Source organism: Papio anubis, chromosome 11 (genome assembly GCF_008728515.1).
Source record: "Papio anubis isolate 15944 chromosome 11, Panubis1.0, whole genome shotgun sequence".
NCBI classification, from domain to species: Eukaryota; Metazoa; Chordata; class Mammalia; order Primates; family Cercopithecidae; genus Papio; species Papio anubis.
The window spans coordinates 111,064,685-111,092,402 of record NC_044986.1 but is presented as its reverse complement, the minus strand read 5'-3'; the positions used below and the strand labels follow the sequence as shown (position 1 = coordinate 111,092,402).

Sequence of the window (27,718 nt, the reverse complement as noted above, 5' to 3'; positions counted from 1 at the left end):
CCAGGAGGCAGAGGTTGCAGTGAGCCAAGATCACACCACTGCACTCCAGCCTGGGTGACACAGTGAGACTCCGTCTCAAAAAAAAAAAAAAAAAATTTTTTTGTTTGTTTTTTGGTTTTTTTTGCAGAATGTGTCAAGACAAAATACTTTCTTAATGGCATTTGTGTTTTATGAAAAATCAGTCATATAGTGTTAGTGTCAGTGTTAAGAAAGGGTCACAGGTTTACAGGTTGCCCCCAGTGGCCATACTTTGAATTGTGATTCTCACGGGTTTAAAGATGTGATTTTTAAAAAATCAGTGTTTTACCATCTAGTTATTTGATCTTGTCCACTTTTTTGTGTTTAACAAAAGTGTAAAACTGGAAAGCAAAGAAAAAAAGACTATTTTCAGTAAACATGTAGTTTTGTTTTGTCTTTATTAATAGAATGTAATGGGCCTTTGGGATCTTAAGTACTACTTACGTTACCTTTTTTATTCAGATGCTGAACTTAAGCAGTGAAATAATAGAAACTAAAGGATGTTATTAAGGGGTTTAACTATTTTAATTCAACATTTAGCTATTCATCATTGGTTTCCTGAAGACGTCAGAATTTTTCAGTGTAAGACAACTATCAAAGGTAATCCAGTTTAAAACATAAATCCACTGTACATATTATATTGATACCATCATTTTCAGGATCTACATAAGAGTATTGTGATACATAATTAATAATCTCAGGGTTTTTTCCCCCATATCTAAAATGTAGACAATACTTGTTTCTCTTTTAGTTCATCAATTTCTCTTAGCAAAATAAATTAGGTTGGGCATTTAATGTTCTATTTACCATGGCTTAGCTTTGTTTCTGTTTTAGTCATTTCCAGTAAGACTATAAAAGGGGCAGAAAAATACTGATGTATTCCTCACTATGTGCTAACAAGATTAACCAAAGATTTATATTCAATTCCTTGAAATGTTACTTTCCTTTTAAGATAGCTTATCAGGATTTGATACTACACTTGATCTTGGCCAAAAGGCCAAGGAGTTATGGTTCATGCATTTGAATATTAAAGGACAATTTGACATTTCGCTAGCATAATGTGGATGAATACTTTAGAAGTTTTTGAGCATTATCACTCCCAGGTGCGTAAACATACTACGGTAAGTACTGCCTAGAAATGCAAAGGAATTTTGGAACTCAGAGCTGATATTCGTTAACCAAGTCTTTTATGCCTTTTATATGTATTCATGTGCTTCTAATGAACCTGTCAGGTTGGTGTAAGGTAACAAACTTAGACTGGTAAGATAATGTCAACATGCCAAGATCACCCAGTGAACTTTTTAAAGTATTTAATCTTCAGCTTCAGGCAGTCTTTTAAAAAAATTAGTTTATACTCTTTAAACATTTAAGTCCTGGAACTCCTCTCCAAGATAAATGTGGCTGACTGCTGAGTGTCTTCTGTGATATATCTTGGCATTTTGAAACTTCATGTTTCAGCTGGACATGGTAGCTCATGCCTGTAATCCCAGCACTTCGGGAGGCCGAGGCGGGTGGATCACCAGAGGTCAGGAGTTCAAGACCAATCTGACCAATATGGTAAAACCCTGCCTCTACTGAAAATACAAAAATTAGCCAGGTGTGGTGGCACGCATCTGTAATCCCCGCTACTTGGGAGGCTGAGGCAGGAAAATCACTTGAACTTGGGAGGCAGAGGTTGCAGTGAGCTGATAGGGCCACTGCACTCCAGCCTAAGTGACAGAGCGAGACTCCATCTCAAAAAATAAAAACTTCATGTTTCCTCTTGTAATTTATGATTCTTGAAGTAAAAACCAAGTAGCTGCTACAATTAACCCTGCCCATGTTTATACTCTTTTGGAGAGACATCAGAACATAGCAGTTAAGAGCATGGTCTCTGAAGCCAAACTGCCTGTGTTTGAATTCTGCCTGTGCCTCATAGCTATGTGACCTAACCTCTGTGCCTTTGTCTCCTCATTTGTACATGGGGATTAGAAATGTATCTACCTCAAAGGGAGGTTGTGAAAATTAAAGGAGTTCATATATAGTCTGTAAAAAACTTACGAGCATGATCAGAGTGAGCACCAAATACAATTTCTGGTAATCACTCTGTTTCTTGATCACATGTCTTGTAGTTGTCTTAGCCCTTAGCCCAATTCATTCAGCCAGCATTTATAATGGCAGACTCTCACATAAAACAAATGTAACAGTATGTAATATTAATGTGATTATAAAATACCAGGAATATACTCAGAGGAATGTTTATAGGCATTTTTTGAACACCCACTTTGGATCACAAGGTACATACACTGTTAAAACTGTTTTAGTTATCAGCGAATATATACAAATGTGTATGGTTACATCGATACTCTGAGTCTTGTTACCCTAATTAGTCTGGTGGATCTAATACTTTTTGGTCTGATTGCCATGCAGCATCATGATAATGCATATCAAGTGTTTAACTGGCCTGCAAATTGTTTTAAGTGATGTCTGCTTTTGCTTCCATAATCTGTGAAATGTCAGAATAACAAAGTGTTCATGAATATTTGTTAAACCTTGTTAAAAATCCTCATACATAATATAAAGGCCTAACACATTGATGGATTTTGAGAATGAATAACACAGAGGTTTTTTTATTTATTTTTCTGGGGTTGCCCAGGCTGGGCACAATCAGCTCACTGCAGTTTCAACCTCCTGGGCTCAATCTATGCTGCCACCTAAGCCTTTCAAATGGCTAGGACTACAGGTGCTTGCCACCATGCCTGGCTAACATTTTGTAGAGACAGGGTCTCCCTGTGTTGCCCAGGCTGGACTCAAAACCCTGAGCTCAAGCGATTGCCCTGAGCCTCCCAAAGTACTGGGATTGCAGGTATGAGTTACTGTGCCTGGCTGCCATTTAATTCTTGAGCATTTTCTTTTACATCCTAATTGTCCACTTCTAATTTTGCCACCATAGTCACATCAAGGTTAAGTGGTTTAATATCTTTGGGGATAAATAAGGTGATTTTGTCTACAGCCATCAGTTTATCGTAATAGATCCAAGTTTGTCAATTTAAATCAAGCATGTTTATGATCAAAGATATGATCTATCATGCTGAATGTTCCATGTGTACTTCAGGAGATATATTCTGCTGTTTTGGGGTGGAGTGTTCTATAAATGTCAATTTAATCCAGTCAGCTTATGATTTTCAGTTCTATATTCTTACTGATTAATGTATATATACTAGTTCTAAGGAGGGATGTTAATCCCTAACTGTAATTGTGCATTAGTTTGTCTCTTTTCAGCTGTTTTAGCTTCATAAATTTTTGGAGCTGTTAGGTGCATATACATTTAGGATTATTTTGTCTTCTTGGTGAACTAGACCTTTTATCATTAGGAAACTGTATAACCACTCCATCTTTAATCGTGTACATGGTTTTTTTTTCCATCACTTGAATTGAGTTTCTTTATAGACAGCAGATCATCGGGTTATGTTGGTTTTTTTCCCCATGTCTCTTGTCATTGATGTGCTTAGACCATTTACATTTAGTATAATCATTGAGCTGTACAGGTTTAGTTCTACCATTTTTTTTTTTTTTTTTTGTGAGATAGAGTTTTGCTCTTGTTGCCTAGCCTGGAGTGCAATGGCACAATCTCAGCTCACTGAACCACCACCTCCTGTGTTCAAGTGATTCTCCTACCTGAGCCTCCTGAGAAGCTGGGATTATAGGCATGAGCCACTGTGCCTTGCCTTTTTTTTTTTTTTCCAACAGGGTCTTGCTCTGTCACCCAGTCTACTGGAGGTACAGTGGCACAGTCACGGTTCACTGCAGCCTCAATCTCCTGGGCTCAAGTGATCCTCTCACCTCAGCCTCCAGAGTAGCCCACCATCACGCCTGGCTTTTTTTTTTTTTTTTTTGTAAGTAGAGACACATCTCACTGTTGGCCAGGCTGGTCTCGAACTCCTGAGCTCAAGCGATTGCCCACCTCAAAGTGCTGGGATTACAGGTGTGAGCCACCACACCAAACCAGATTATTTGAACATTTTTAAGTATTATGTTTTCTCTATTGTAATATTGACTATCATCTCTCTGCAGGTTTTTTAGTGGTTGCTCTAGGTTGAAGCGCTTTGAATTCTTAGATATCTAAGAGTGAGCATTTTCTTTTTTTGACTGCTATACTCTCACCAGTTGCCAGCTTCTCATATAAATATTGTAAATCCTCTCGTTTAGGTAACTCAGCTTCTGGAGTTGAGGGAACTTCAAAATCAGAAGAGCTCTGGGAATCCACATTTGTGCTAAGATTTAGCAAACTTTTTTCCTCAGGTATATGTTTCTCACTGCTTAGAGTAATTGGTTCTCCAGTACTAGGAACTGTTGTTACATCTTGAACTCTGCTTTTCAAATCAGAACAAGTATCCTTTGGGCAAATTACATTTTGTTCCATTAGAGAGGCAGGAATATTCTCTTTGATTGTTGGTCTGTAGGAAGTAATATCCCCACTGTTTCTCTCTTGGGAGGATAACAAAACAGTATCAGATTGGCTGTCCCAGCCTTGACTTCCTTGTTCTGTTATATGTGTTGACTGGGAAGAATTCTGGGAGGAGATGTGAGTTGATTCTCCATCAGAGTCACTGAAAAGCTTCGGTGACTGAGATCCCCCTGCCTCTATGGAGGAAGGGAAGTTTTCCAAGTTCTCATCTGTGATTTCATCATTTCTTTTAAAGAATACTTCCCACTGGGGTACATTCCCATCAGCCTTTTGCTGGTGAAGTACAGAGCCCAGATCTCCTTGCAGTGAAGCTGGGATTCCTAATTCTTCTTCACTTTCACTGTTGGATTCTTCACAATCTACAAAGTTTGTGAAACGAGAGCTCTGCGTACTCTCTGTTCTGCAGCATCCTGGAGTTTGTCTCAGTTTTTCGGGCTGCTTTTCTGATACTGCAGTCATTGAAAATACCTCAGGTTGAAGAGTTTCCTGGTATGGAAGTTTGTGCCTTAAAGGTATTGGCAGAGGATCATCAAAGAGATAGTCATCTTCTTCCTCTGTGGGACAAACAAAACAGGTTTATAGGAAACAAGGCAAAGGGAGCCAATTTGTACCTACACTTTTAATTCTTGGAATTGCAAGGAATAGGGAGGCCACTCTTCTTCAAAGGGAAAAGATATTCTTGGGATACACTGAATAATTTAATTACCATCTTTCAATTTTTTATAATGCCAGACTATCAGTGGAGAATATAGAGCAGTCACTCTGCTCTATATATAAGCCTGGCTGATCATTACAATCATATGCAAAACTTTAAAAAATAAAAACCACACAGGTTTCTGTATCTCATTCCAGACCTACTGAATCCCTAAAAGACAGGACCAAATAATTTGATTTTTGTGTTAAGTTCTACAGCTGATTTCTGTTCATCAGCCAGGTTTGCAAAGCCTGTGTGCTCTGCAAATAGTAGATGCTCAGTGGGTTGTGCCTTAAAGGTATTGGCAGAGGATCATCAAAGTGATAGATAGTCATGGGAAAATTAAATGGCTTTTTATTAAGGTTTTTCTCTTTTATGAGCATCTTATTGACATGCTTTATGCACAAAGTTGCGACAGGTTAAATCAACTTTAAAGCAAAATACTGAATAATCAACATGTGTCAAGAACTTAAAATTCAAAATTAAGCATGCTGTGTCAACAAATGTTCTTAAAATGAAAAAAGCCTTACTTGGAAAAACAAATATTTTCCGTCCTCTAACGGTATCTAGCCTAGGAAGGAAATTAAATGCATCTGAAACTACTGTGTATGGCAACTTCGTGTTCTACTGCTGAATCTGGTTTTATAATAATCCACTTAAATGATGTGGCTAAACACTGCATTTTTAAGACACTAATATAATGGACCATAGAGACCATCATCCAGCTCCCACCTTCCCAGTGTAAAGCTAGGCCCAGAGAAAAGGGTGTGCCAATACATAGGACCCAACCTCATTCTTAAAGTCCAGTGTTATGACTTGTAACTGATCTTAGGGCTTAAGGTCACTAAGGTATCTAATGACTATATTTGGAATCATCCGAGACTATAGGATATAGATTTTAAGCCAAAGATTAAATATATGTTTTAGGTCCCTCACTACTATGCCAAAGTTGTTTTTTATGTTTCACACAATCACAGTTCAACCTTGACCTCCCAGGCTCAGGAGATCCACCCCCATGCCCAGCTAATTTTTTTTTAGAGACAGTGTTTCCCCTTGGTGCCCAGGCTAGTCTTGAACTCCTGCACTCACTGAAGAAATCCACCTTGGCCTCCCAAAGTGCTGGAATTAGAGGCATGAGCCACTTTGCCTGGCCCCAAATTACCTTTTTATGAAATATTTTTGTATGATCTCTAAGTTGAACTGTTCTGCATTCCAAATCAGTGACTGTGCCTGATCCCAAGAAACATTTATCAAAAACAAGTGTGGATTGGGTAGATGCATAAAAGGCACAAAAGATTAAAGGAAGAAAGGACTTTCGCTTCCAGGTAAGATAGAGTAACAGAGACTAGATTTAACCTCCCACTTGAAATAACTAAAAATCAGACTACCTCTCAAAATGGACATTGAGCAATTAAGGACAATGACGTGTGAGAAACAAGACACAGTTGAGTCCTTTGATTGCCTGACTCACTGCTTCGTAACAGATTCCAGTCAGGGAGGGAACATCTGGTTAGAGCCCATGGACATCCCTGAATTGAGATGGAACCTGAACGTTGAAGAAATGAAGGTACCTGGAATTTACAGAGCAGAAGACCAGAGAGGAGAGTGCTGCACAGAAACTCTGAAAAGCTGCAGAGGAGTCCCTACCAAGTGTTCAGTGTACTGAGCAGCATGTGCTTGTCAGGAAACTACCAGAAGACAGGCAACGAATCACTCAAACAAAAAGAAAGTGCCCAGAACTCACTGTGCCAGGAACAGTGCCTGGTCCTGGTCCCAACAGCCAGAGTGGAAAACCTCATGATCCATGGGCATTTGTAAAAGAACCAAGAAGAGCCTTGCCTCAGTAGTGGGGAAAATTAACTATACACTAAATGCTACTCTGGTCCTGCATAACAAAGGTAAAAGACATGAAAAGATCAAACTATAAACATGCTAACCACATGCCAGAACAAAGCTCAAGAATGATTTTAGAAATCCACAATTATGCAGGACCTACAAAGGTAAAATTCAGAATGTACGGCATTCAAAAACAAATTATCAGAAATTCAAGAAGCAGGAAAATACAATCAAAACTGACCGTGAAATTACATACCATGGGAGTCAATTTTCATGATCTCGGATCAAACAATAGTTTCTTAAAGATATGATACCAAAGCACAAGCAATAAAAGAAAAAAAAGGCAAATTCGACTTAAAACCTTTACACTTCAAGACACCATCAAGAAGGTGAAAAGACAAGTCTGAGAGAAAATATTTCCTAATCATATTAGATAAAGGACTGATACCAGACTATTTAACTCTTAAAACTCAATATGAAGGTCAATAATCCAGTTGAAATAGGGGCAAAAGATAGGAATAGACATTTCACCAAAAGTTACATAAATGGCCTATAAGCACATGAAAAAAAGCTCGACATTAGTCATTAGAGAAATGCAAATCAAAACTGCAGGGTACCACCGTACACACACTAGGACAGCTATACTCAAAAACAAGTCTTAGCTAGTATGTGAAGAAACTGGAATCTTTACATATTGCTGGAGGGAATGTAAAATGTATTCAGTTTGGAACTGTTTGGCAGTTCCTTGAAGTGTTAAAACAGATTGACATATGTTATGAACTGAATGTTTCCTGTCAAAATTCATATGTGGAAGCCCTAAAGCCAGTGTGGCTGTTACCTGGAGATGGACCTCTAAGGAAATCATTAAGGTTAAACCTTCATAAGGCTGGAGCTTTGATCTGATAAGATTAGTATCCTTAAAAGATACTTCAGCTCGCATGTATGCTCTCCCGGCCACCCCACGGGCATGCACTGCAAAAAGGCCATGTGAGCACAAAAGAGATGGTAGCCACCTGTAATCCAAGAGAAGAGGCCTCAGAATGAAACCTGCCTTGCCAACACCTTCATCTTCCAGCCTTCAGAACTGTGAGAAATACTACCTGTGGTTTTCTCTCATGGAGTTTCGCTCTTGTCACCCAGGCTGCAGTGCAGTGGTGCACTCTTGGCTCACTGTAACCTCTGCCTCCTGGGTTCAAGCAATTCTCCTGCCTGAGCCTCCCAAGTAGCTGGGATTATAGGCACTCAGTATCATGAACAGCTAATTTTTTTTTTTTTTTTTTTTGAGACAGAGTCTTGCTCTGTTGCCCAGGCTGGAGTACCGTGGCGCAATCTCGGCTCACTGTAACCTCCACCTCCAGGGTTCAAGCAATTCTTCTGCCTCAGCCTCCTGAGTAGCTGGGACTACAGGTGCGTGCCACCATGCCTAAGTTTTGTAATTTTGGTAGAGATGGGGTTTCAACATAGTGGCCAGGCTGGTCTCAAACTCCTGACCTCATGATCTACCCACCTCAGCCTCCCAAAGTGCTGGGATTATAGGCGTGAGCCACTGCGCCTGGCCTAACTTATTTTTTTAATTATTTTATTTTTTATTTTTTTAAGCAGAGACAGGTTTTCACCATGTTGGCCAGGCTGGTCTTGAACTCCTGATCTCAGGTGATCCATCTGCCGTGGCCTCTCCAAGTGCTGGGATTATAGGCGTGAGCCACCATGCCTGGCCTGCTTAAGCTACCTAGTATGTGTTATTTTGTTAGGGCAGCCCAAGCAAACTATGACTCCAAAATTCTACCCCCTACAAGAAATAAAACCCAAGAGAAAGATACGTAAAGACTTGTACACAAATTTTCATAGCATTATTATTTAAAAAGGGGAAGCAACCCAGATGTCCATCAACTGGTGAGTGGATAAACAAAATGTCATGTGCCTGTACAGTTGAATACTGGTTGGCAATAAAAAGTATGAAGTACTGATACATGCCACAGTATAGATGTACCTTGAAAACATGCTAAGTAAAAGCCAGGCACAAAATAGCACATGGCGTATGCTTTTTTTTTTTTTTTGAGATGGAGTCTAGCTCTGTCAGCCACACTGGAGTGCAGTGGCGTGATCTCACTGCGAGGTCCGCCTCCTGGGTTCACACCATTCTGCCTCAGCCTCCTGAGTAGCTGGGACTACAGGCGCCTGCCAACACACCTGGCTAATTTTTTGTGTTTTTAGTAGAGAAGGGGTTTCACCGTGTTACCCAGGATGGTCTCGATCTCTCTGTCCTCATGATCCACCCTCCTCGGCCTCCCAAAGTGCTGCGATTACAGGCGTGAGCCACTGTGCCCAGCCGTATGAGTTATCTTATATGAAATGTCCAGAAAACACAAATCTATAGAAACAAACTCTAGATTAGTGGTGGCCTAAGGCTGGGAATAGTAATGGGGAGTGACTGGAAAGTTTCTTTTTTGGGTAATAAAAATGTTCCAAAATTAGATAGTGGAGATGATTGTACAATTCCATTATACTAACAGTCGTGGAATTGTTCACCTATACAGGATGAATTTATGGTATATCGATTATACTTCAATAAAGCTTAAAAGATAATTTTGTATTGTGGAGTTTATAATAGATGGAGAACGTATGACGATAACAGCACAGACTGGGAGAAGAGGAATGGAAATACACTGCTGTAATATTCCTATGCCATACTTGGAATAATATATCATTTATCTTTTCACTCTGATATGTTAAAGATGTATACAGTCAGTCCTTTGTATCCACAGGTTCCACATCTGTGGATTTGACTGACCACAGATCAAACATATTTGGAAAAAAGCAAAAATTAAAATACAAAACACAAAAATTGATACAGTATAACAACTATTTACCAAGCATTTACACTGTATTTAAAGTATAAGTATTCTAGAGATGATTTCAGATATATGGGAGGATAAGTGTAGGTTATATGCAAATGTAACACCATTTAATATGACTTAAACATATGCAGATTTTGGTACTCTTTGGTGAGGGGGTCCTGGAACCAATCCCCCAAGGATACTAACTGCGTTAGAAGCCACTCAAATAAGAAATCAATGAGTTACACAGCCAATAAGCCAACAACAGATTAAATACAATCAATCAGTAATTACTTGATCCGAAAGAAGGCCAAAGAATAAAGAACAAATAGCTAAGAGGATAAATTTAAACCTGACCATATCAGTGGGTACAATAAAACTAAGTGGTCTAAGCACTGCAGTTAAAGGCCAGAAATTACCAGATTGGCCATAAAAACAAGATCAAACAACATACTGCTTACGAGAAACCCACTTTAAATATAAAGACAAGTTAAAAGTGCAGAGTTGGAAAAAGATACATCAAGCCAATACTAATGAGAAGAAATTCAAATGGCTCTGGTAAAGTAGATTGTAGAACTTAAGAATATTACCAGGGAATAGACTCATTTCTTAAAGGTATCAATCCCTCAAGAGGATATAACAATGTTAAACTTATGTATACCTATTAATAGTGCCTCAAACAGATGAAGCAAATGCCAGTAGAACTAATCAAGGCAAAATAGGCAAGTCCACAATTACAACTGGAAATTTCAACACCCCTCTCTGGCAATAATTGATAGAACAAGAATGTAGAAGACCTGAACAACACTGTGAACCTAATTGACATTTATAGAACACTTCATCGAACAACAGTAGTACATATATTTTTTTAAAGTACACATTAAACATTTACCAGGTTTAATGTGTAAATTGTTCCACAATTGATGGTCCATAAATATTCTGGACCATAAATCTCAATAAAAGTACAAAGCCAGGCGTGGTGGCTCACGCCTATAATCCCAACACTTTGGGAGGCAGATGGATCACCTGAGGTCAGGAGTTCAAGACCAGCCTGGCCAACATGACAAAACCCCATCTCTACTAAAAATACAAAACATTAGCCAGGTGTGGTACCACGGGCCTGTAAATCCAGCTATTTGGAGGCTGACACAGGAGAATCACTTGAACCTGGGAGGCTGAGGTTGGAATGAGCCAAGATCGTGCCACTGCATTCCAGCCTGGGCGACAGTGAGAATCTGTCTCAGAAAAAAAGTCATACGAAGTATGTTCTCTGACCACAATAACATTAAATTAGATAACAACAGAATGATCTCTGGAAAGTTCTCCAAAATTCAGAAACTAGTAACAAATTTCTAAGTAACCCATGTGTCAAAAGAAAAATTAGAAAAAGTTTTGAATGAAAATGAAAAGACAAATTTGTGGGATGCTGCTAAAGAGGGAAAAGTATAGCACTAAATGCCTACATTAGAAAATAAGGTCTCAACGAACTCAGCTTCTGTATTAAGAAACTTAAAGAGCAAATAACATTCCAAATAAGCAGATGAAATAAAGATCAGAGTGGAATTCAGTGAAATGGGAAACTACACCCTGCCAAAAAAAAAAAAAAAAGGAAAATAAAACCAAAAACTTATTTGAGAAGATCAGTAAAACTGGTAAACTTCTAGCTAGACTAATCAAGAAAAAAATGAAAGAAGACACAAAGTAATATCAGGAGTAAGAGGGTTAATATCAGTAGATTCTACAGATACTAAAATAATATTAAAAAGTTTATGCCAAAAAATTAAGCAACATGGATAAGACAGATTATTCGACAAATTCAAGTTACCAAAGTTTACTCAAGAAAAAAAATAACCTGAATAGTCCTATGCCTATTAAATCACATTTGTAGTTAAAAAAAAAAAAAAAAAAAAAAAACCCTTCCCACAAAGAAAACTCCTGTCCCACCCAGATGGCTTCACTGGTAAATTCTACCAGTCATTGAAGAAAGAGAAAATGCCAATCCTTGAAAAATTTTTCCAGAGACTGAGAATAAAGAAACCTCACAACAATGAGGCCAGCAGTATGCTGATACCAAAACCACACAATTACAAGGAAAAGAAAAGGCAATACTCCAGACCAATAGCCCTTCTGAACGTAAATGAGAAAACTGTTACCATAATACTTAAGGATAATATGTCAAGACTAAGAGGGATTAGAGAACTGCAAGTTTGGTTTAATACTCAAAAATCAATGTATGTCACCATATTAACAGAGTATAAAGAAAAACAATAGGATCATCTCAATAAATACAGAAAAAGTGTTAGACAAAACCCCTTATCCATTGTTGATATCCGTCCACCTACCAAGAACAAAAAGGAAGTAATTCTGCCTGACACAAAGCCTATACTTATCATTATACTTAATGGTGAAAAAATGAATGCTTTCCCCTTGAGATGGGGAACAAGGCAGTGACACCCGCTCTTGCCACTTGTTTCACATTGTAGTGGTAGTCTAGACAAAAAAGAGAAAAACATCCTGGCTGAAAAGGAAGAAGCAAAATTGTCTATATACACAAATAACATTGATAATCTATGTAGAAAATGCAATGGAATCTACAAAAAAGGCACTAGAACGATATGTGAGATTAGCAAGGTTGCAGGATACAAGATCAAAATACAAAAATCAGTTGCACAGGTTGCATATCCCTAATCCAAAAGTCTGACACCTGAACTACAAAGGAAATCCTTATTGCAGCATTTTAGATTTTCTGATTAAAGAGGCCCAACCATCAAAGGCAAATGCAAATGTTCCAAAATTCAAAAAAGTCCAAAATCCAAAACACTTCTGATCCCAAGCATTTTGACTAAGGGAAACTCAGCCTATATTTCTATATACTAACAACAATCAATCAGGAATTGAAACTTAAAAAATAATACCATGTGCAACAGTATCCCCAAAAATGAAATACTTGGGGATTCATTTACACAGACCTGTACACTGAAAATCATAAAACACTGCTGAGAGAAATTAGAGAAGACTTAAATAAATTGAGAGGTATATCACATTCATGGATCTGAAAAATTCGATATTGTTAAGATGCCAATTCTTCCCAAATTGATCAACAGATTTAAAACAATCTTCATCAAAACCTCAGGAGGGACATTTTTGTACAAATTGGCATATGATTCTAAAATTCATATGGAAATGCAGAGGACCTAGGATAACGAAAACAACTTTGAAAATGAACAAAACTGGCTGGGCACGGTGGCTCACGCCTGTAATCCCAGCACTTTGGGAGGCTGAGGCGGGCGGATCACGAGGTCAAGAGACCGAGGCCAGCCTGGCCAGCATGGTGAAACCACGTCTCTACTAAAAATACAAAAATCAGCTGGACATGGTGGCACACACCTGTAGTCCCAGCTACTCGGGAGGCTGAGGCTGGAGAATCACTTGAACGTGGGAGGCAGAGGTTGCAGTGAGCCGAGATCGTGCCACTGCACTCCAGCCTGGCAACAGAGAGAGACTCCATTTCAAAAAAAAAAAAAAAAAAAAGGAAAAAGGAACAAAGTTGGAGAACTTAAATCATCTGACTTCAAGATTTACAAAGCTACAGTAATCGAGATAGGCGATATTGTTTTCAAGATAGAGATTATGGAACGTAACAGAGAATCCAGAAATAAACCTCCACATTTGTAAACTGACTCAACAAAAGTGCTGAAGCAATTCAGTGAATAAAGATAGTGTTTCCAACAAATGGTTTAAGAACATTTGGATATCCATACACAGACACACACACACACACAAAATTACCTTGGATCTACATTTGAACCATATTTTTAAAAACAAAAATGAATCACAGATCTAAATGTACAACCTAAAACTGTGACAACTTCTAGCAGAAAACACAGGAGAAAATCTTTATGCCTTTGGATCAAAGATTTCTTAGATATGATACAGAAAAAAGTAAAACTTAATAAATTCACTTGATGAAAATTTAAAATTTCTGCTCTTCAAAATACTCTGCTAAAAAGATTGAAAAGATTACCTACAGAGTAGAAGAAAATATTTCTATACACCTCATATATTTTTTTAAAAAACTTGTATCCAGAAACGTAGGCAAACTTAGTAACACGATGAGTGCAGTGGCTCACGCATGTAATTCCAGCACTTTAGGAGGCCAAGGTATGCAGATTGCTTGAGCTCAGGAGTCAGACCAGCCTGGGCAACATAGTGTAAGCCCATCTCTACAAAAAATATAAAAATTAGCCAGGCATGGTGGCATATGCCTGTACTACTTGGGAGGCTGAGGTGGGAGGATCACTTGAGCTTGGGAGGTTGAGGTTGCAGTGAGCTGTGATAGTGCCAGCCTGGGTGACAGCAAGACTCTGTCTCAAAACAAAACCCAACAATTTAAAAATGAGTCAAGATTTGAATAGACACTTGACCAGTGAAGATACATGGATGGCAAATAGGCACCTTAAAAGATACACAACCTTGCTAGTCATTAGAGAAATGCACATTAAAACCACAAAGAGCTATCACTGCACACCTATTAGGATATTTAAAATTAAAAAGTCTAACCATACCAAGTATTGGCAATGATGTGGAGCAACCAGAACTCTCATACACTTCTGCTGGGAACACAAAATGGTCAAACCACTTTGGAAAACATTTTGGCAGTTTCTTAAAGATAGAGCTACCATATGACCCATTCTTAGGTGTGAAAACCTATGTCCATACAAAAGTTTGTACATGAATGTTCATAGCAGCTTTCTTTATAATAAGAAAGACACTGGAAACAACCCAAAAGTACATCAACAGGTGAATGGATCAGCAACTTGTAGTATAGCCTTGAGGTGGACTACTACTCATCAAAAGAGAGTGAACTACTGATACACGCAACAACATGAATGAATCTCTGATGTGCTAAGTAAAATAACCCAGACATACTATATGATTCTATTTATATGAAACTCTAGAACATGCAAACTATAATGACAGAAGGCAGATCAGTGGCTGCCTTGGCATGGGTGAGAACAGGAGGGAATGACAAAGGGGCATAAGAAAACTTGGTGATAATCTCACTATCTTAATTGTAGTCATGGTTTCTCAAGTGTATGCATATGCAAAAAAATTTATCAAATTGTGCGCCTTAAATGTGCAGTTTTTATCAGTTATGCCTCAGGAAAGCTGTTTTTTTTTAAAAAAACTAAGTAAATTTCTGAGGATTAGAGGATGCATTACATAATAGAGTTAACATTTGAAATTCATGGAACTGTTTTTCTAAAACCTTTTAATTGTTGAAACAAAAACAAATGTGCTTTTCTTCAGGCACCAGTAATAGACTTACTTTATCAGTCTTGGAATTGTCATCTAAATGTTTTAAAATTAGATTCTCCATGAGCAGAAATGTAGAAGCAAGAGATGAGAGACCGCCCTAGATTAGAATCCCAGGCCCATCACTTACTTCTTGCTAGTCCTTAGGGACTTAAGTCTCTAAACTTCAGTTTCGTCATAATTAGAACTGGGATGGTACCCCTTGTAAGTTGGTTTAGAGGCTTAGCTATAGCATAGGTAAAGGACCTAGCACAATACCTGCTATTAATAGGTGTTCAAAAAATAGTATCATCTTTATCTCGTGAGTTTTGGTCAAGTATTTACTGCACGGCAGAGTAACTGACTTTCCACCAAAGGAATGAAAATCAAGAATCCTAACCATGAAATAGGGCTGCTGGAAAGCCCCAGAGCTTTGCTCAGAATCTAACATTCTGATTTCCACTACAGAGCCTACCTCTGTCCTTCACTAGAAAAATCAATGTAGCAATGAAAGAAGGTACAAGGTATAGGGGAAAATCCTTCTGTATAAACACTACTGATCAATTTGATCACAAATGATAAGAAAAGTCTCCATTATCAGCATTTACTAGTATCTTAAGAAAATGTCCAAGGATAACAAACCAGCCTCTCTTTATGGCCTCTACTGATCTTGGGGCGTATTTCCAGAAAGCTGAGAACACCACACACGATGGCACAGTTTTCACCACTTGTTTTAACCCAGGGAAGGAGAGCAGACTCAGACTCTTGGTTTTACAGGCTGAAGACAGGAGGGCAAAGTACTTCCTGAGACCATGTGACAAGTCTGACCTGTGGTGGGTCCCGGGTCCACTCTGCCCAAGGCGACTTCCCCCAGACCCAAGCTGCTTGGAAAGCAGTGTTTGCGGGGAGCCCACCCCTCTAAACCCAGGACCATTTTTCTTACCTGAGTCTCGGTGGATTGTTCTAGCTCTCTTCAGTTTTCCCAGTGGTTTATACTTTGGCTCCATACTTTGGGAAGACCGGCATAAAGGCTTTAAGCTGAAATGAATCAGAATATTTGATTTTTCCTTTTGGGGAAGTTGTTAGAAGGTAGGCATCATTGACAGTGTTACAAATTTTTTTTGTTTTTATTTTTTTGTTTTTTTATTTCTTGGATCCCTGTGTTTTTAACAAAATCTTGACCATAAGGGAAATCACACAACTACTCTGGAGGATTGAAAAGCAGTTCTAAACTGATTTCGTAGTTAAAAATCACTTCGATGTAATAAAGTGGTAAATATAAGCACTTAAATGCAACCTGGTAGGTGTGTATCTTATTATTACATCAGTAGACTAAGGCAAAACTTAAGATCTAATGCAAAAAAAAAAGATGCAAAAAGAGCAGGTCCCTATCCTGAAAACCATTAATAGAGTGGCATCCTCTGGCATTCAGGATACAGTATAACTAGCTGCTTCCCGTAGGGTTTTACTTATTTCTCACAGGAATCTCCGCAAATTTATCTTGTCATTCTAGGTCCTCAGGCTGAAAGCTAAGGCAAAGTGGAGATAAGATACAAAAAGGCAGAAAAATAAGATTTGAAGATGTCCTACCCCTTTTGAAGGCCTCACTGCCAACTGCCGCCTCCTGGCAGATTCTGGGAAGCCTTTAGGATGATCTACAACATACCATTTGAACAGGGCCATGAAGTGCCCAACCTGAAACTTATTTACAGCCACCTCCATTTTACATCCTTGCCCCTGTTTCCACAGCTGTTCTCTGGATCCATCCCCTTCAACCTTTCCAGGAGTTCTCATCCATTACTGTGTCTCTTTACAGTCATTTCAGCTATTCTTCTGGGTTAACTTTTCAAAGTAAGGTCATCTTCCCCCACCTACCTACAACAGAATTGTCTGCTAGAAATGGAGGATTGGGGCTGGGCATGGTGGCTCACGCCTGGAATCCCGGCACTTTGGGAGGCCGAGGTGAGTGGATCATTTGAGGTCAGGAATTCAAGACCAGTCTGGCCAACATGGTGAGACCCTATCTCTACTACAAATACAAAAATTAGCCAGGCCTGGTGGTGGGCGCCTATAATCCCAACTACTCACAAGGCTGAGGCAGGAGAATCGCTTGAACCCAGGAGGCGGAGTTTGCAGTGAGCCGAGGTTGCACCACTGCACTCCAACCTGGGTGACAGAGCCAGAATCTGTCTCAAAAAAAAAAAAAAAAAAAAAAGGCAGGGTGAGGAATATGCATTTTAACAAGCACCTCGGCCGGGCGCGGTGGCTCACACGTGTAATCCCAGCACTTTGGGAGGCCAGGGCAGGCGGATCACGAGGTCAGGAGATTGACACCATCCTGGCTAACACGGTGAAACCCTGTCTACTAAAAATACACAAAATTAGGCTGGCGTGGTGACGGGCACCTGTAGTCCCAGCTACTCGGGAGGCTGAGGCAGGAGAATGGCGTGAACCCGGGAGGCGGAGCTTGCAGTGAGCTGAGATCGGGCCACTGTACTCCAGCCTGAGCGACAGAGCCAAGACTCTGTCTCAAAAAAAAAAAAAAAAACAAAAACAAGCACCTTAAGTGATTCCTGAACACGTCCAAGTATATATGTATTCAAGTTTAGTTCTACAGACATATTGAAGTCTCAGCTGTTTTAAGATCAAGCCTTCTGATTGTTGCCTCCTGTTGCCATCTTGTCTCTAACTTTCCCTTCACTGTCAAACTTTTTATACAGTCTGTCCTCAGTATTTTCCATTTCCTCACTTTTTACCCATTTCTCAACTAAAATCTGGCTTGTAACTCACAAGTCCACTGAAATTGCTCTCACTGAGCACACACAAATGACCTAATTACCAAGGAAACAGGACACCTGGTAGTCACCATATTATTTAACTTCTCAAGACACTCCATGGGCACCCTCTGCTTACCCTTCCCTTTGCTCTCATCCTGCTGTCTGGGCCACTCTCTCCATCTCAGTCCAGCTCCTCCTCCTCCACTTCTCCCTTAAATGTGCTGCCCAGGGTTCTGGCCTCAGCTCTGTGATCCCTCCTCCCACTCCTGGTGACTTCTTCTGTCCTCATGGTTTCAGTTCTCACCTGCACTGCCAACTCCAAATCTGTGTCTCCAACCCAGACCTCTCTCCAGAGATTGTCCATCCTCCTCTCCATCGACATCTGCAAGCCTGATCCTGTTATGTCCTCATCGGGGTCTGCGAGGCAGATTCCCTGACAAGGGGCCTCGTTCCTTCTGCACCCATCGAGCTTGTGTGCTGCCTTTGCACCTGGCCTCTCCATGAGACTGGAGCTCTGCTAGGACAGGGGGTGTCTTAGGCAACCTGGAACCCAAGCTCCATTCCCACCATATGGCTGGCACTAAAGAAATCATTTCATGGGCCGGGTGCAATGGCTCATGCCTGTAATCCCAACACTTTGGGAGGCTGAGACAGGTAGATCACTTGAGCTCGGGAGTTCAAGACCAGCCTGGTCAACATGGCAAAACCCCATCTCTACTAAAAATACAAAAATTAGCCAGGTGTGGTGGTGTGCACCTGTAGTCCCAGCTACTCGGGAGGCTGAGGCAGGAGAATCGCTTGAACCCAGGAGGTGGAGGTTGCAGTGAGCCGAGGTCGTGCCACTGCACTCCAGCCTTGGTGACAGCATGAGACCCTGTCTCAAAAAAAAAATTAAATAAATAAATCATTAATGAATGCATAAATGAAACCCAAAGAAGAGGTAAGAAAATGGTAATACTGTAGTAGAAGACATCCGTGAATACTATTGCACCTCTCCTTTGGCTTCAGTTATCCATTCAGTAGACACTTCACGACCTACCTGGCATGGTGCTAGGTGCTTTTCTTATACTATCTCCCTATATTATCTCTTTCTTTTTTGAGAAGCCCAACAAGTAGGCATCAATATTCCCATTTTGCTGATTCAGAATGACTAGCTCGGAGAAGTGATCTGGCCAAGCTGACACTGCACAGTTAATTAATGGTGGAGCTGGGTTGCAACCCAGGAGAAGCCGACAACACTACCTATACCTTCTGCCACATTGTTGAACTAAAGGAAACACTACAGGAAGAAATGGAAATAAGTATCAGTTCAGAAATGTCGCAACAGAAACAGATTCTAGATTTGGAAACATTCAGACAAACTCTCCTTTGTGTCCTAGCCAAGAGCCACAAAGGGAGACAGACACCAAGTCCCACAACCAATGACTACTCACATTTCGACAACTTTATCCATAGTTGTGCCAACTGGAATGACATTTGGATATGCGTTCATAGGACAGACGTAGCTCAAGAAATCTTTAATCTAGAAAAAGGAAAATCACATGGATCAACAATCTCTACAATAAAACAGGTTGTTAGGGGAGATAAAGGGAAGGTGGGGAAGGAGAAGCAGAACTGTCTTATGGTTGTGGTTCTCAATGCTGGCTGCACGTGGGGATCACCAGGGACCTCTTGGGGAAAAAAAAATCCAATACCCAGGCCTCACTCCCAAACATCTCCTGAACACTGAGTACTAGTGGGCCTAGAAATCAGTACATTTAAATGTTCCCCAGGTCATTTTGATCCACAGTAAGAGCTGAGAATCACTAATGGGACTCAAAGTTTGTTTTTGTTTTTTTTTTTAATATATTGCTTTCCTTGTCCAAGAAGGTCAGTTGCTTATGTTTAACAAATCCCCTTTCAAATGAGAATTTATCTGGGCATTAAGTATAATATACACACACACACAAAAAACAAGGTCTTAGAATTGCATTTCTTAGCTGGGCACAGCGGTACATGTCTGTGGTACCAGCTACTCAAGGCTGAGGCAGGAGGATTGCTTAAGCCCAGGGATTTGAGGCCAGCCTGGGCAACACAGAGAGACCCCATCTCTAAAAACGAACAACAAAAGAATTGCACTTATTTACTTCTACAAATAATCATTAACGATGCCAAGAGTATTACACCTTTGAGGTTACTTGATTTGTTCAAATGGTTCATTCTCATTGGGCAGAACACCATGCATTGGTCACTGATTCCAGGGAAGGAACCAAACACTGCCCATTGTATCTTGGTGTCAGAGTCACCAAGGAAAACACAATGCAGTCAAGCACTGGATGGAGCAATGCTTCACTTACTGAGAACGGACCAAGCAAGATCAAGTCCAACAATGTGCACTGGTCCCCAGTGACCAGAATGTCTCTCCCTGCAGCCAACACAGGGCTACCTGCCTACATGCAACCCTCTCCTGCCACACAGGAAGGAACCCCCATCATGCTGTCTGAAATAAGGACAGCTGGGGTGTGCCTAAGGGCCATTGACACACAGGCTTAAGTAGAACAAAGGGACACACATCAAGTACAAAGCAGAGAAAGATGTTTCCACACAAGGCACTGAGCTGCCGCAGGCTGTGTGCTCACGCTGTCGGGAGCGCTCCTCTCTCCCTCTCCCCCTTTCTCAATAAGGAAGTGTTCCATTCTTATGTGGCCAGTGAGGGTTGAAAGACTGTGCACATAGACTGCCTGTCCCAATGATTAATTCTAAACAAACAATTACATGCAAAAACTTCATGAATACCTTGATTTTTTGCAAAGTTCAGAATGCTAAACAGAGGAACTCTGTCACTATTCCTCAAAACATCTCTACAACCTAGAGGAACTTCAGCTTTGTCTCTTATTAGACCTTGGTGAGCTTGTGATCTCGGTCAAGTTAGAACCTAATGGTTCTAATTTTAGATTCTTCATTTAAAAGTATAAATGAGATTATGCATGTAAAGTGCTTAGCTTGGTACCTGGTGAAAAAAATAAAATCATCCATTACTAAGTTGATAATGACAACACAAAGACTTTTATGCCCTTCTGCAAATGGACAGACTAGAACCCAATGTAATTATTAGTATACCACCAAATTGAAAGAGGCAGGAACCCAAGAACTGCCAATAACTCCACATAAAAATAAAAGGGCTACTTTAAGACAGGGGAAAGGCAGGAAGATCTGTTCTTTAGATATTTTTCACAAACAGTATCTTTTGTACCTTCACAGTAGGCATGCAAATAGAAAGCATTACCTGCCCGCCCAACACCTATTTGATTTGCACGAAGTTGAGGCTGGTAGAAATCAGAGACTTTTGAAGGGAATAAAGGATTAAAAAAAAAAAAATTAAAGTCAAGCCTTTACCAGAAATGGTTCACTACTAATTCTCAGAGATGAAGTGGCCCCAAGGAGATAAGAGACACCCAATAAAGGAGCACCCCCTCTCACTTATACAAGTTGACTCCCTTTTATCAAATGCCTGCCTTAAAATAAGGCATCAATACAGCCAATTCTCTTTATTTGCAGTAGTTATATTCTATAAAGTCACCATAAATGCTGAATTAGCAAATACTGAACCATTGCTGCTAGGGGTTCCTGCCATCCTTCGGTGACATCGTTTTCATCAGCCAGTTAATATATAAGCTTGTTTTATGTGTGTTTCTGTTGAAAGACACCTCATTTAATAGATACTTTGATTCATTAACACTGAACTCATGGCCAATAGCCCTATAACTCATTCCTATCTAACATACATATTTTCTCTAGAAGCCATGTTACAGTCTTCCCGTGCTTAGGAACACTGGATAGGACTTCAGTACTATGATTGGTCACCACTTTAAATAAGATCACCAACAAAAAGCACCAAAACATGAAAAACATGGCACTGAATAGATGGCAAAAAGGACACTTTTGATATGGTTTGGCCGTGTACCTATCCAAATCTCATCTCGAACTGTAGTTTCCATCCCCATGTGTGGGATGGACCAGTGGGAGGCAATTGAATCATGGGGGCGGCTACCTCCGTACTGTTCTAATGATAGTTCTCATGAGATCGGATGGTTTTATAAGGGGCTTTCCCCCACCTTCACTCTGCACTTCTTGCTGCCACCAAGTGAAGAAGGATGTGTTTACTATGATTGTAAATTTCCTGAGGCCTCCCCGGCCCTGCAGAACTGTGAGTCAATTTAACCTCTTTCCTTTATAAATTACCCAGTCTCGGGCATGTCCTTAGAGCAGCAGGAGAACAGACTGATACACTTGTTGACAGAGTAAGAGCTGAAAGAAGGCAGAGCGTTTCCTTGTTCTACCTGAGCTGAGAATGTGCACATCAGGTGACTCAAATTTTTCACCACTCTCCACAAGTCCACGAATGATCACAAAAGCACTGTAAATATTGATACTGCAGTTACAGGTCAGTTTCAGCGAGTAGGCCAACACATAAAAATAGAATCCATGAGGCCAGGCACAGTGGCTTACACATGTAACCCAGCACTTTGCGAGGCCAAGGCAGGCAGGTTACCTGACATCAGGAGTTCAAAACCAGCCTGGTCAACATGATAAAACCCTGTCTCTGTTAAAAATACGAAAATTTTAGCTGGGCATAGTGGTGGGCACCTGTAGTCCCAGCTACTCAGGAGGCTGAGGCAGGAGAATCACCTGAACCCAGGAGGCAGAGGTTGCAGTGAGTCAAGAACACACCACTGCACCCCAACCTGGGCAACAGAGTAAAATACTGTCTCAACCAAAAAAGAAAAAAGAAAAAAAAGATCCGTGAATAATGAGGATCAAATGCATTTAGGAAAAAAAAAACTAAAAGGAAATGAAACTTAGGTAGAAACAGAGATGCTTCTGAGAGTCAGGGGACTACTGTCAACTACCAAGGCTGCAGAACACTGAGCAATAAGGGTTATGAGTACATGGGATCCTCTTACCTCACTGTAGGAGGAGTGAAAAGAAAAACAAGCTCTGTATGAACTCTCTCCAGTCCTAAAGGGAAATGAAAACACAAAATAAAAAGATCACTGAGCAAAACTAGAACTAAGCGAAGCTGGCCCTTCTCATTTAGGCTATTCTAGCATGAAACTACCCTAATGGGCTTGCTTCAGCAGCACGTGTCCTGAAATCACCCTAAATCAGGAATTTCTTCTTGGGATAGCAGGGAACTTTTTCCAGAAGTGGAAACCTGTTGTAGACCACGTGTGGTGGCTCACGCCTATAATCCCAGCACTTTGGGAGGCCGAGGCACGCAGATTGCCTGAGCTCAGGAGTTCGAGACCAGCCTAGCCAACATGGTGAAACTCTTGTCTCTACCGAAAATACAAAAAGTTAGCTGGGCATGCTGGTAGCACATGACTGTAATCCCAGCTACTAGTGAGATTGAGGCAGGAGAATCACTTGAACAGGGAGGCAGCGGCTGCAGTGAGCTGAGATCACACCACTTCACTCCAGCCTGGATGACAGAGTGAGATTCTGTCTCCAAAAAAAAAGAGAGAGAGAAGGGAGGGAGGGAGGGAGGGAGGGAGGAAGGAACCTGTTGCAGATATTCTGAACAGCCAAAGTTAAAGAAATGTTGCTAAAATATTAAGATCATTACAGTCACTCCTCTACTCCACCAAGGGTTCTGTTCTCTATGACATCAGTTTCTTCCTCTTAGCCAAGCACTCAGATGGGAGGGAAGGAGGGAGGGAGGGGAGGGAAGAGAGAAAGGGAGGGAGGGGAGAAAGGGAGGAAGGGGAGAAAGGGAGGGAGGGGAGGAGGGGGAGGAGGGGGAGGAGGGGGAAGGACCTGTTGCAGATATTCTAAACAACCAAAGTTAAGGAAATGTTGCTAAAATATTGTGATCATTATGGTCACTACTCCACCAAGGGTTCTGTTCTGTATGACATCAGTTTCTTACTCTCAGCCAAGCACTCAGATGCCTTCAGTCTCCAACCATCTCACCAACCTACGCAGAGGGAACCTCAGGATACACTAGCTGATGGGTGTGTAACTGGTTTGGAAGCAGCATCCCCTCCGTTTAAATAAAGTTTAAATTTAAGAAATTAATTATAATATGTAATTATATTCTTGGGCTTAGGCTAGACTGCACTTAAATTAAATCAGACAATTTACTCAAAGTGTCTCTCAGAAGACCTATGACATTGCTTTCTTACCTCACAATTACATTTGTTTTTCTGCTTCTTTCTCCAAACCACATGGTGGATGGCTTAATACTGATTATGTGGAGTGGAATTCTATTTCTGGAAGTAATTCCACAGGGTAATTTGCTCCACTCAAAATATTCCTCTGCCTAAAAAAGATAAAAAGCATAGAAAAACAGTTCTACATTTTCTACAAATCTGTTGTAGGCAGTCTCAAAAACAAAAGTAGAAAAGTTTCCAGACATTAAAAAAAAAAAAAAAAAGTAGACATGAAGAAACAATCGGATAATTCCAAATGGGGGAATATTCTGCAAAACAACTGGGCTGGACTCTTCAAAACCACCAGTGTGAAGACAAAGAAGCAAAAGGCTGGACAAACCATCTCTATCCAAGGACACCCTTTAGGCCTGACTGAACACAATGCATGACCCTCAGATAAATCCTGGATGCCCGTGTTCTCCTATTTCCACAAGCTATAAAGGGCACTATGGGAAGAACTGGGACATCTAAACCTGGACTGTGTAACAGCTAATAGTACCATATCAACACGAAATGTCCTGAGGAAGGGAATTGTATTGTGGTTATACAGGAGAATGTTCTTCTCAAGAGCCACAGGCTGAAGGATTCGAGGTGACGTACCATGGAGTCTGTAACTTTACTCTCAAGTGGTTTGGAGTGGGGAGCTGGTTATACATACAGAGACAGAGGAAGAGAGGTGCAAAGTGTTGACAACCCAGTAAATCCAAACTAAGGGTGTATGGTGTTCCTTGTATCAGTCTTTTTGTTTTTTTTTTAAGACAGAGTCTCGCTTTGTCCCTCAGGCTGGAGGGTGATGGTGCCATCTCAGCTCACTAAAACCTCTGCCTCCTGGGTTTAAGCAATTCTCATGTCTCATCCTCCCAGGTAGCTGAAATTATAGGCACACACCACCATACCCAGCTAAATTTTCTATTTTTAGTTACAGGGTTTCACCATGTTGGCTGGGCTGGTCTCGAACTCCTGACCTCAAGAGATCTGCCCGCCTTGGCCTCCTAAACTGCTGGAATTACAGGCGAGAGACACTGGGCCCAGACCCTTGTACCAGGCTTACAACTTTACTGTTTAAAAAGTTTTCAGGGCTGGGTGCAGTGGCTCATGCCTATAATCCCAGCACTTTGGGAGGCTGAGGCAGGTAGATCACTTGAGGTCAGGAGTTTGAGAACAGCCTGACCAACATGGTGAAACCCCATCTCTACTAAAAATACAAAATTAACCAGGCATGGTGGCACATGCCTGTAATCCCAGCTACTTGGGAGGCTGAGGCGGGAGAATCACTTGAACCCGGGAGGTGGAGGTTGCAGTGAGCCCACATTGCGTCACTGCACTCCGTTGCACTCTGGAAACTCCATCTCAAAAAAAAAAAAAAAAATTGTAATAATAAAAAGATTCCAGCCTGGGCAATATAGTGGGATTCTGTCTCTACAAAAAAATTTAAAAATTAGCCGGGTGGGTGGTACACGCCCGCAGTCCCAGCTATTCAGGAGGTTGAGGCAGGAAGACCACTTGAGCCTGGGGGGTCGAGGCTACAGTGAGCCATGATTGCACAACTGCACTTCAGCCTGGGTGACAGAGCAACTCTGTCTAAAATAAATTCATTAATTCAAATTAAAAAGTTTTCAAAATAAATTTGGAGGGAAAAAACTAACAAATTCATGTGTTTTCAAAAGGTTGAAAAATAATGGGACAACTTTTCCAAAGGCATTATTTTTAAATCCAGAACTTTCCAAACCATTAACATTCCATCTCACTCAAATTTCTTTGGGGTGCCTCTGGTACTGTTTCTTAGGAAGCTGCACATGAGAGTTAAGACTGGACTCTACGAGCTCTGGACTTACCTGTTAGTATTCTTAAAGGGTATGTGACCTAAAACAATCTTTTAAGCAGATAGAAATAGCATCTTAAAGAAAGTAGCCCTGACAGCAAAGGAATTACTAATTAAGCTACTTTCTGGGATATGAGAAAATTCACAGCAAAACGAAATTTGCCAATTAAAAGATTTATGGGGCAAGGGGCCCAATACTATGAGTCCAACAGTAAAAGGGACAAAAAAGTTTATGTTTTATTTATTTACTTGAGATGGGGTTTCACTCTGTCACCTAGGCTGGGGTGCAGTGGCACAATCTTGGCTCACTGCAACCTCCACCTCCCAGACTCAAGCAATTCTCCCACCTCAGCTTCCTAAGTATCTGGATACAGGCGTGCACCACCAACCCAGCTTTTCTTTTTCTTTTTTTTTTTTTTTTGTAGAGACGGGGTTTCACCACATTGCTCAGGCTGGTCTCGAACTCCTAGACTCAAGTGATCTGCCTGCGTTGGCCTCCCAAAGTGCTGGGATTACAGGTGTGAGCCACTATGCTCTGCCTAAGTTTATGGGGTTTTTTTTTTTTTTTTGGTTGGTTGTTAGTTTTTTTGAGGCAGAGTCTTGCTCGGTCACCCAGGCTGGAGGGCAATGGTGCCATCTTGGTTCACTGCAACCTCCAACTCCCAGGTTCAGGTGATTCTCATGCCTCAGCCTCCCTAGTAGCTAGGGCTACAGGCACGTGCCACCACCATGCCCGGCTAATTTTTGTATTTTTAGTAGAGACGGGGTTTTGCCACGCTGGCCAGGCTGGTTTCGAACTCCTGACCTCAAGTGATCCACTTGTCTCAGCCTCTCAAAAAGTGCTAGGATTACAGGCATGAGCTGAGCCACTGCACCCGGCCAGTTTGTTTTATGTATGCATTTTTATCCATCTAAGAATCCACGGGACGTGTGTGTATATGTGAACATTTATGTGTATTTATATGAGCATACGCACACAAAATGAAGAAATAAATCACTGAATGCAACACAGAATATGCAGCTTATCAATCAGCAAAAATAATTTACACTGCAGCTTTCACAGTGGCCTAAAGGAAAACATTCCAGGCTGTGGATCAGAATTCTCTCGTTTGAAATTATGCTTTATCATAAGGGCTAAGCAACTTTAGGCTTTTGGCTGATGGAGCCATTAGTACTACCACCATAGTGATCCAAATGAATAAATGCAATGTTTACTTAAATTACACAGGATTTAATGCTAAGGTATTTTAAAATTTAGAGAAAAATAATGATCACTCAAACCACTACATTTAAAGATCACTAATTAGCCTTAATAACTGTAATTGAAACAACATTTTTTAAAGCAAATTCAAAATGAAAGTCTTGTACTCAGCGTTTGACAAGAGAAGGATGTTTTGTGTTGGCATTAGAAAACAAATGAGGCCAGGCGTGGTGGCTCATGCCTGTAATCCCGCACTTTGGGAGGCTAAGGTGGGTAGTCACGAGGTTAGGAGTTTGAGAACAGCCTGGCCAACATGGTGAAACTCCGTCTCTACTAAAAATACAAAAATTAGCTGGGTGTGGTGGCGGAAGCCTCTAATCTCAGCTACTCGGGACTCGGGAGGCTGAGGCAAGAGAATTGCTTGAATCTGGGAGGCGGAGGTTGCAGTGAGCCGAGATGGTGCCACTGCACTCCACCCTGGGTGACAGAGTGAGACTCTTATCTCAAAAAAAAAAAAAAGAAAAAACAAAAAAGACAACAAATGACATGTGACTTGCAAAGACACTGGAAACATCCATTTGAAATAGGACCATCAAGACA

The 27,718-nt window shown here is 40.7% G+C and overlaps 1 protein-coding gene across 9 annotated transcripts in view; it reads right to left on the bottom strand.

The window, feature by feature from the left end:
- Positions 1–407: 407 nt before the first annotated feature.
- The window catches only part of DCLRE1C (DNA cross-link repair 1C), a 49,878-nt gene continuing 22,567 nt past the window's right edge, over positions 408–27,718 (bottom strand). For 4 of the 9 annotated variants that reach the window (XM_021942948.2, XM_009214013.4, XM_021942954.2 and 1 more), the window contains 5 exons: positions 24,069–24,205; positions 22,848–22,902; positions 19,338–19,426; positions 16,071–16,165; positions 3,876–5,019 (listed from right to left, as the gene is read on the bottom strand). In XM_021942948.2, the coding sequence (XP_021798640.1) occupies positions 4,112–5,019; positions 16,071–16,165; positions 19,338–19,426; positions 22,848–22,902; positions 24,069–24,205 (1,284 nt within the window). In that variant the 3' untranslated portion in view covers positions 3,876–4,111. Of the gene's footprint in view, positions 5,020–16,070; positions 16,166–19,337; positions 19,427–22,847; positions 22,903–24,068; positions 24,206–27,718 lie in introns of all 9 variants that reach the window. The other 5 variants (XM_021942950.2, XM_021942952.2, XM_021942951.2 and 2 more) reach the window with 3 other exon arrangements.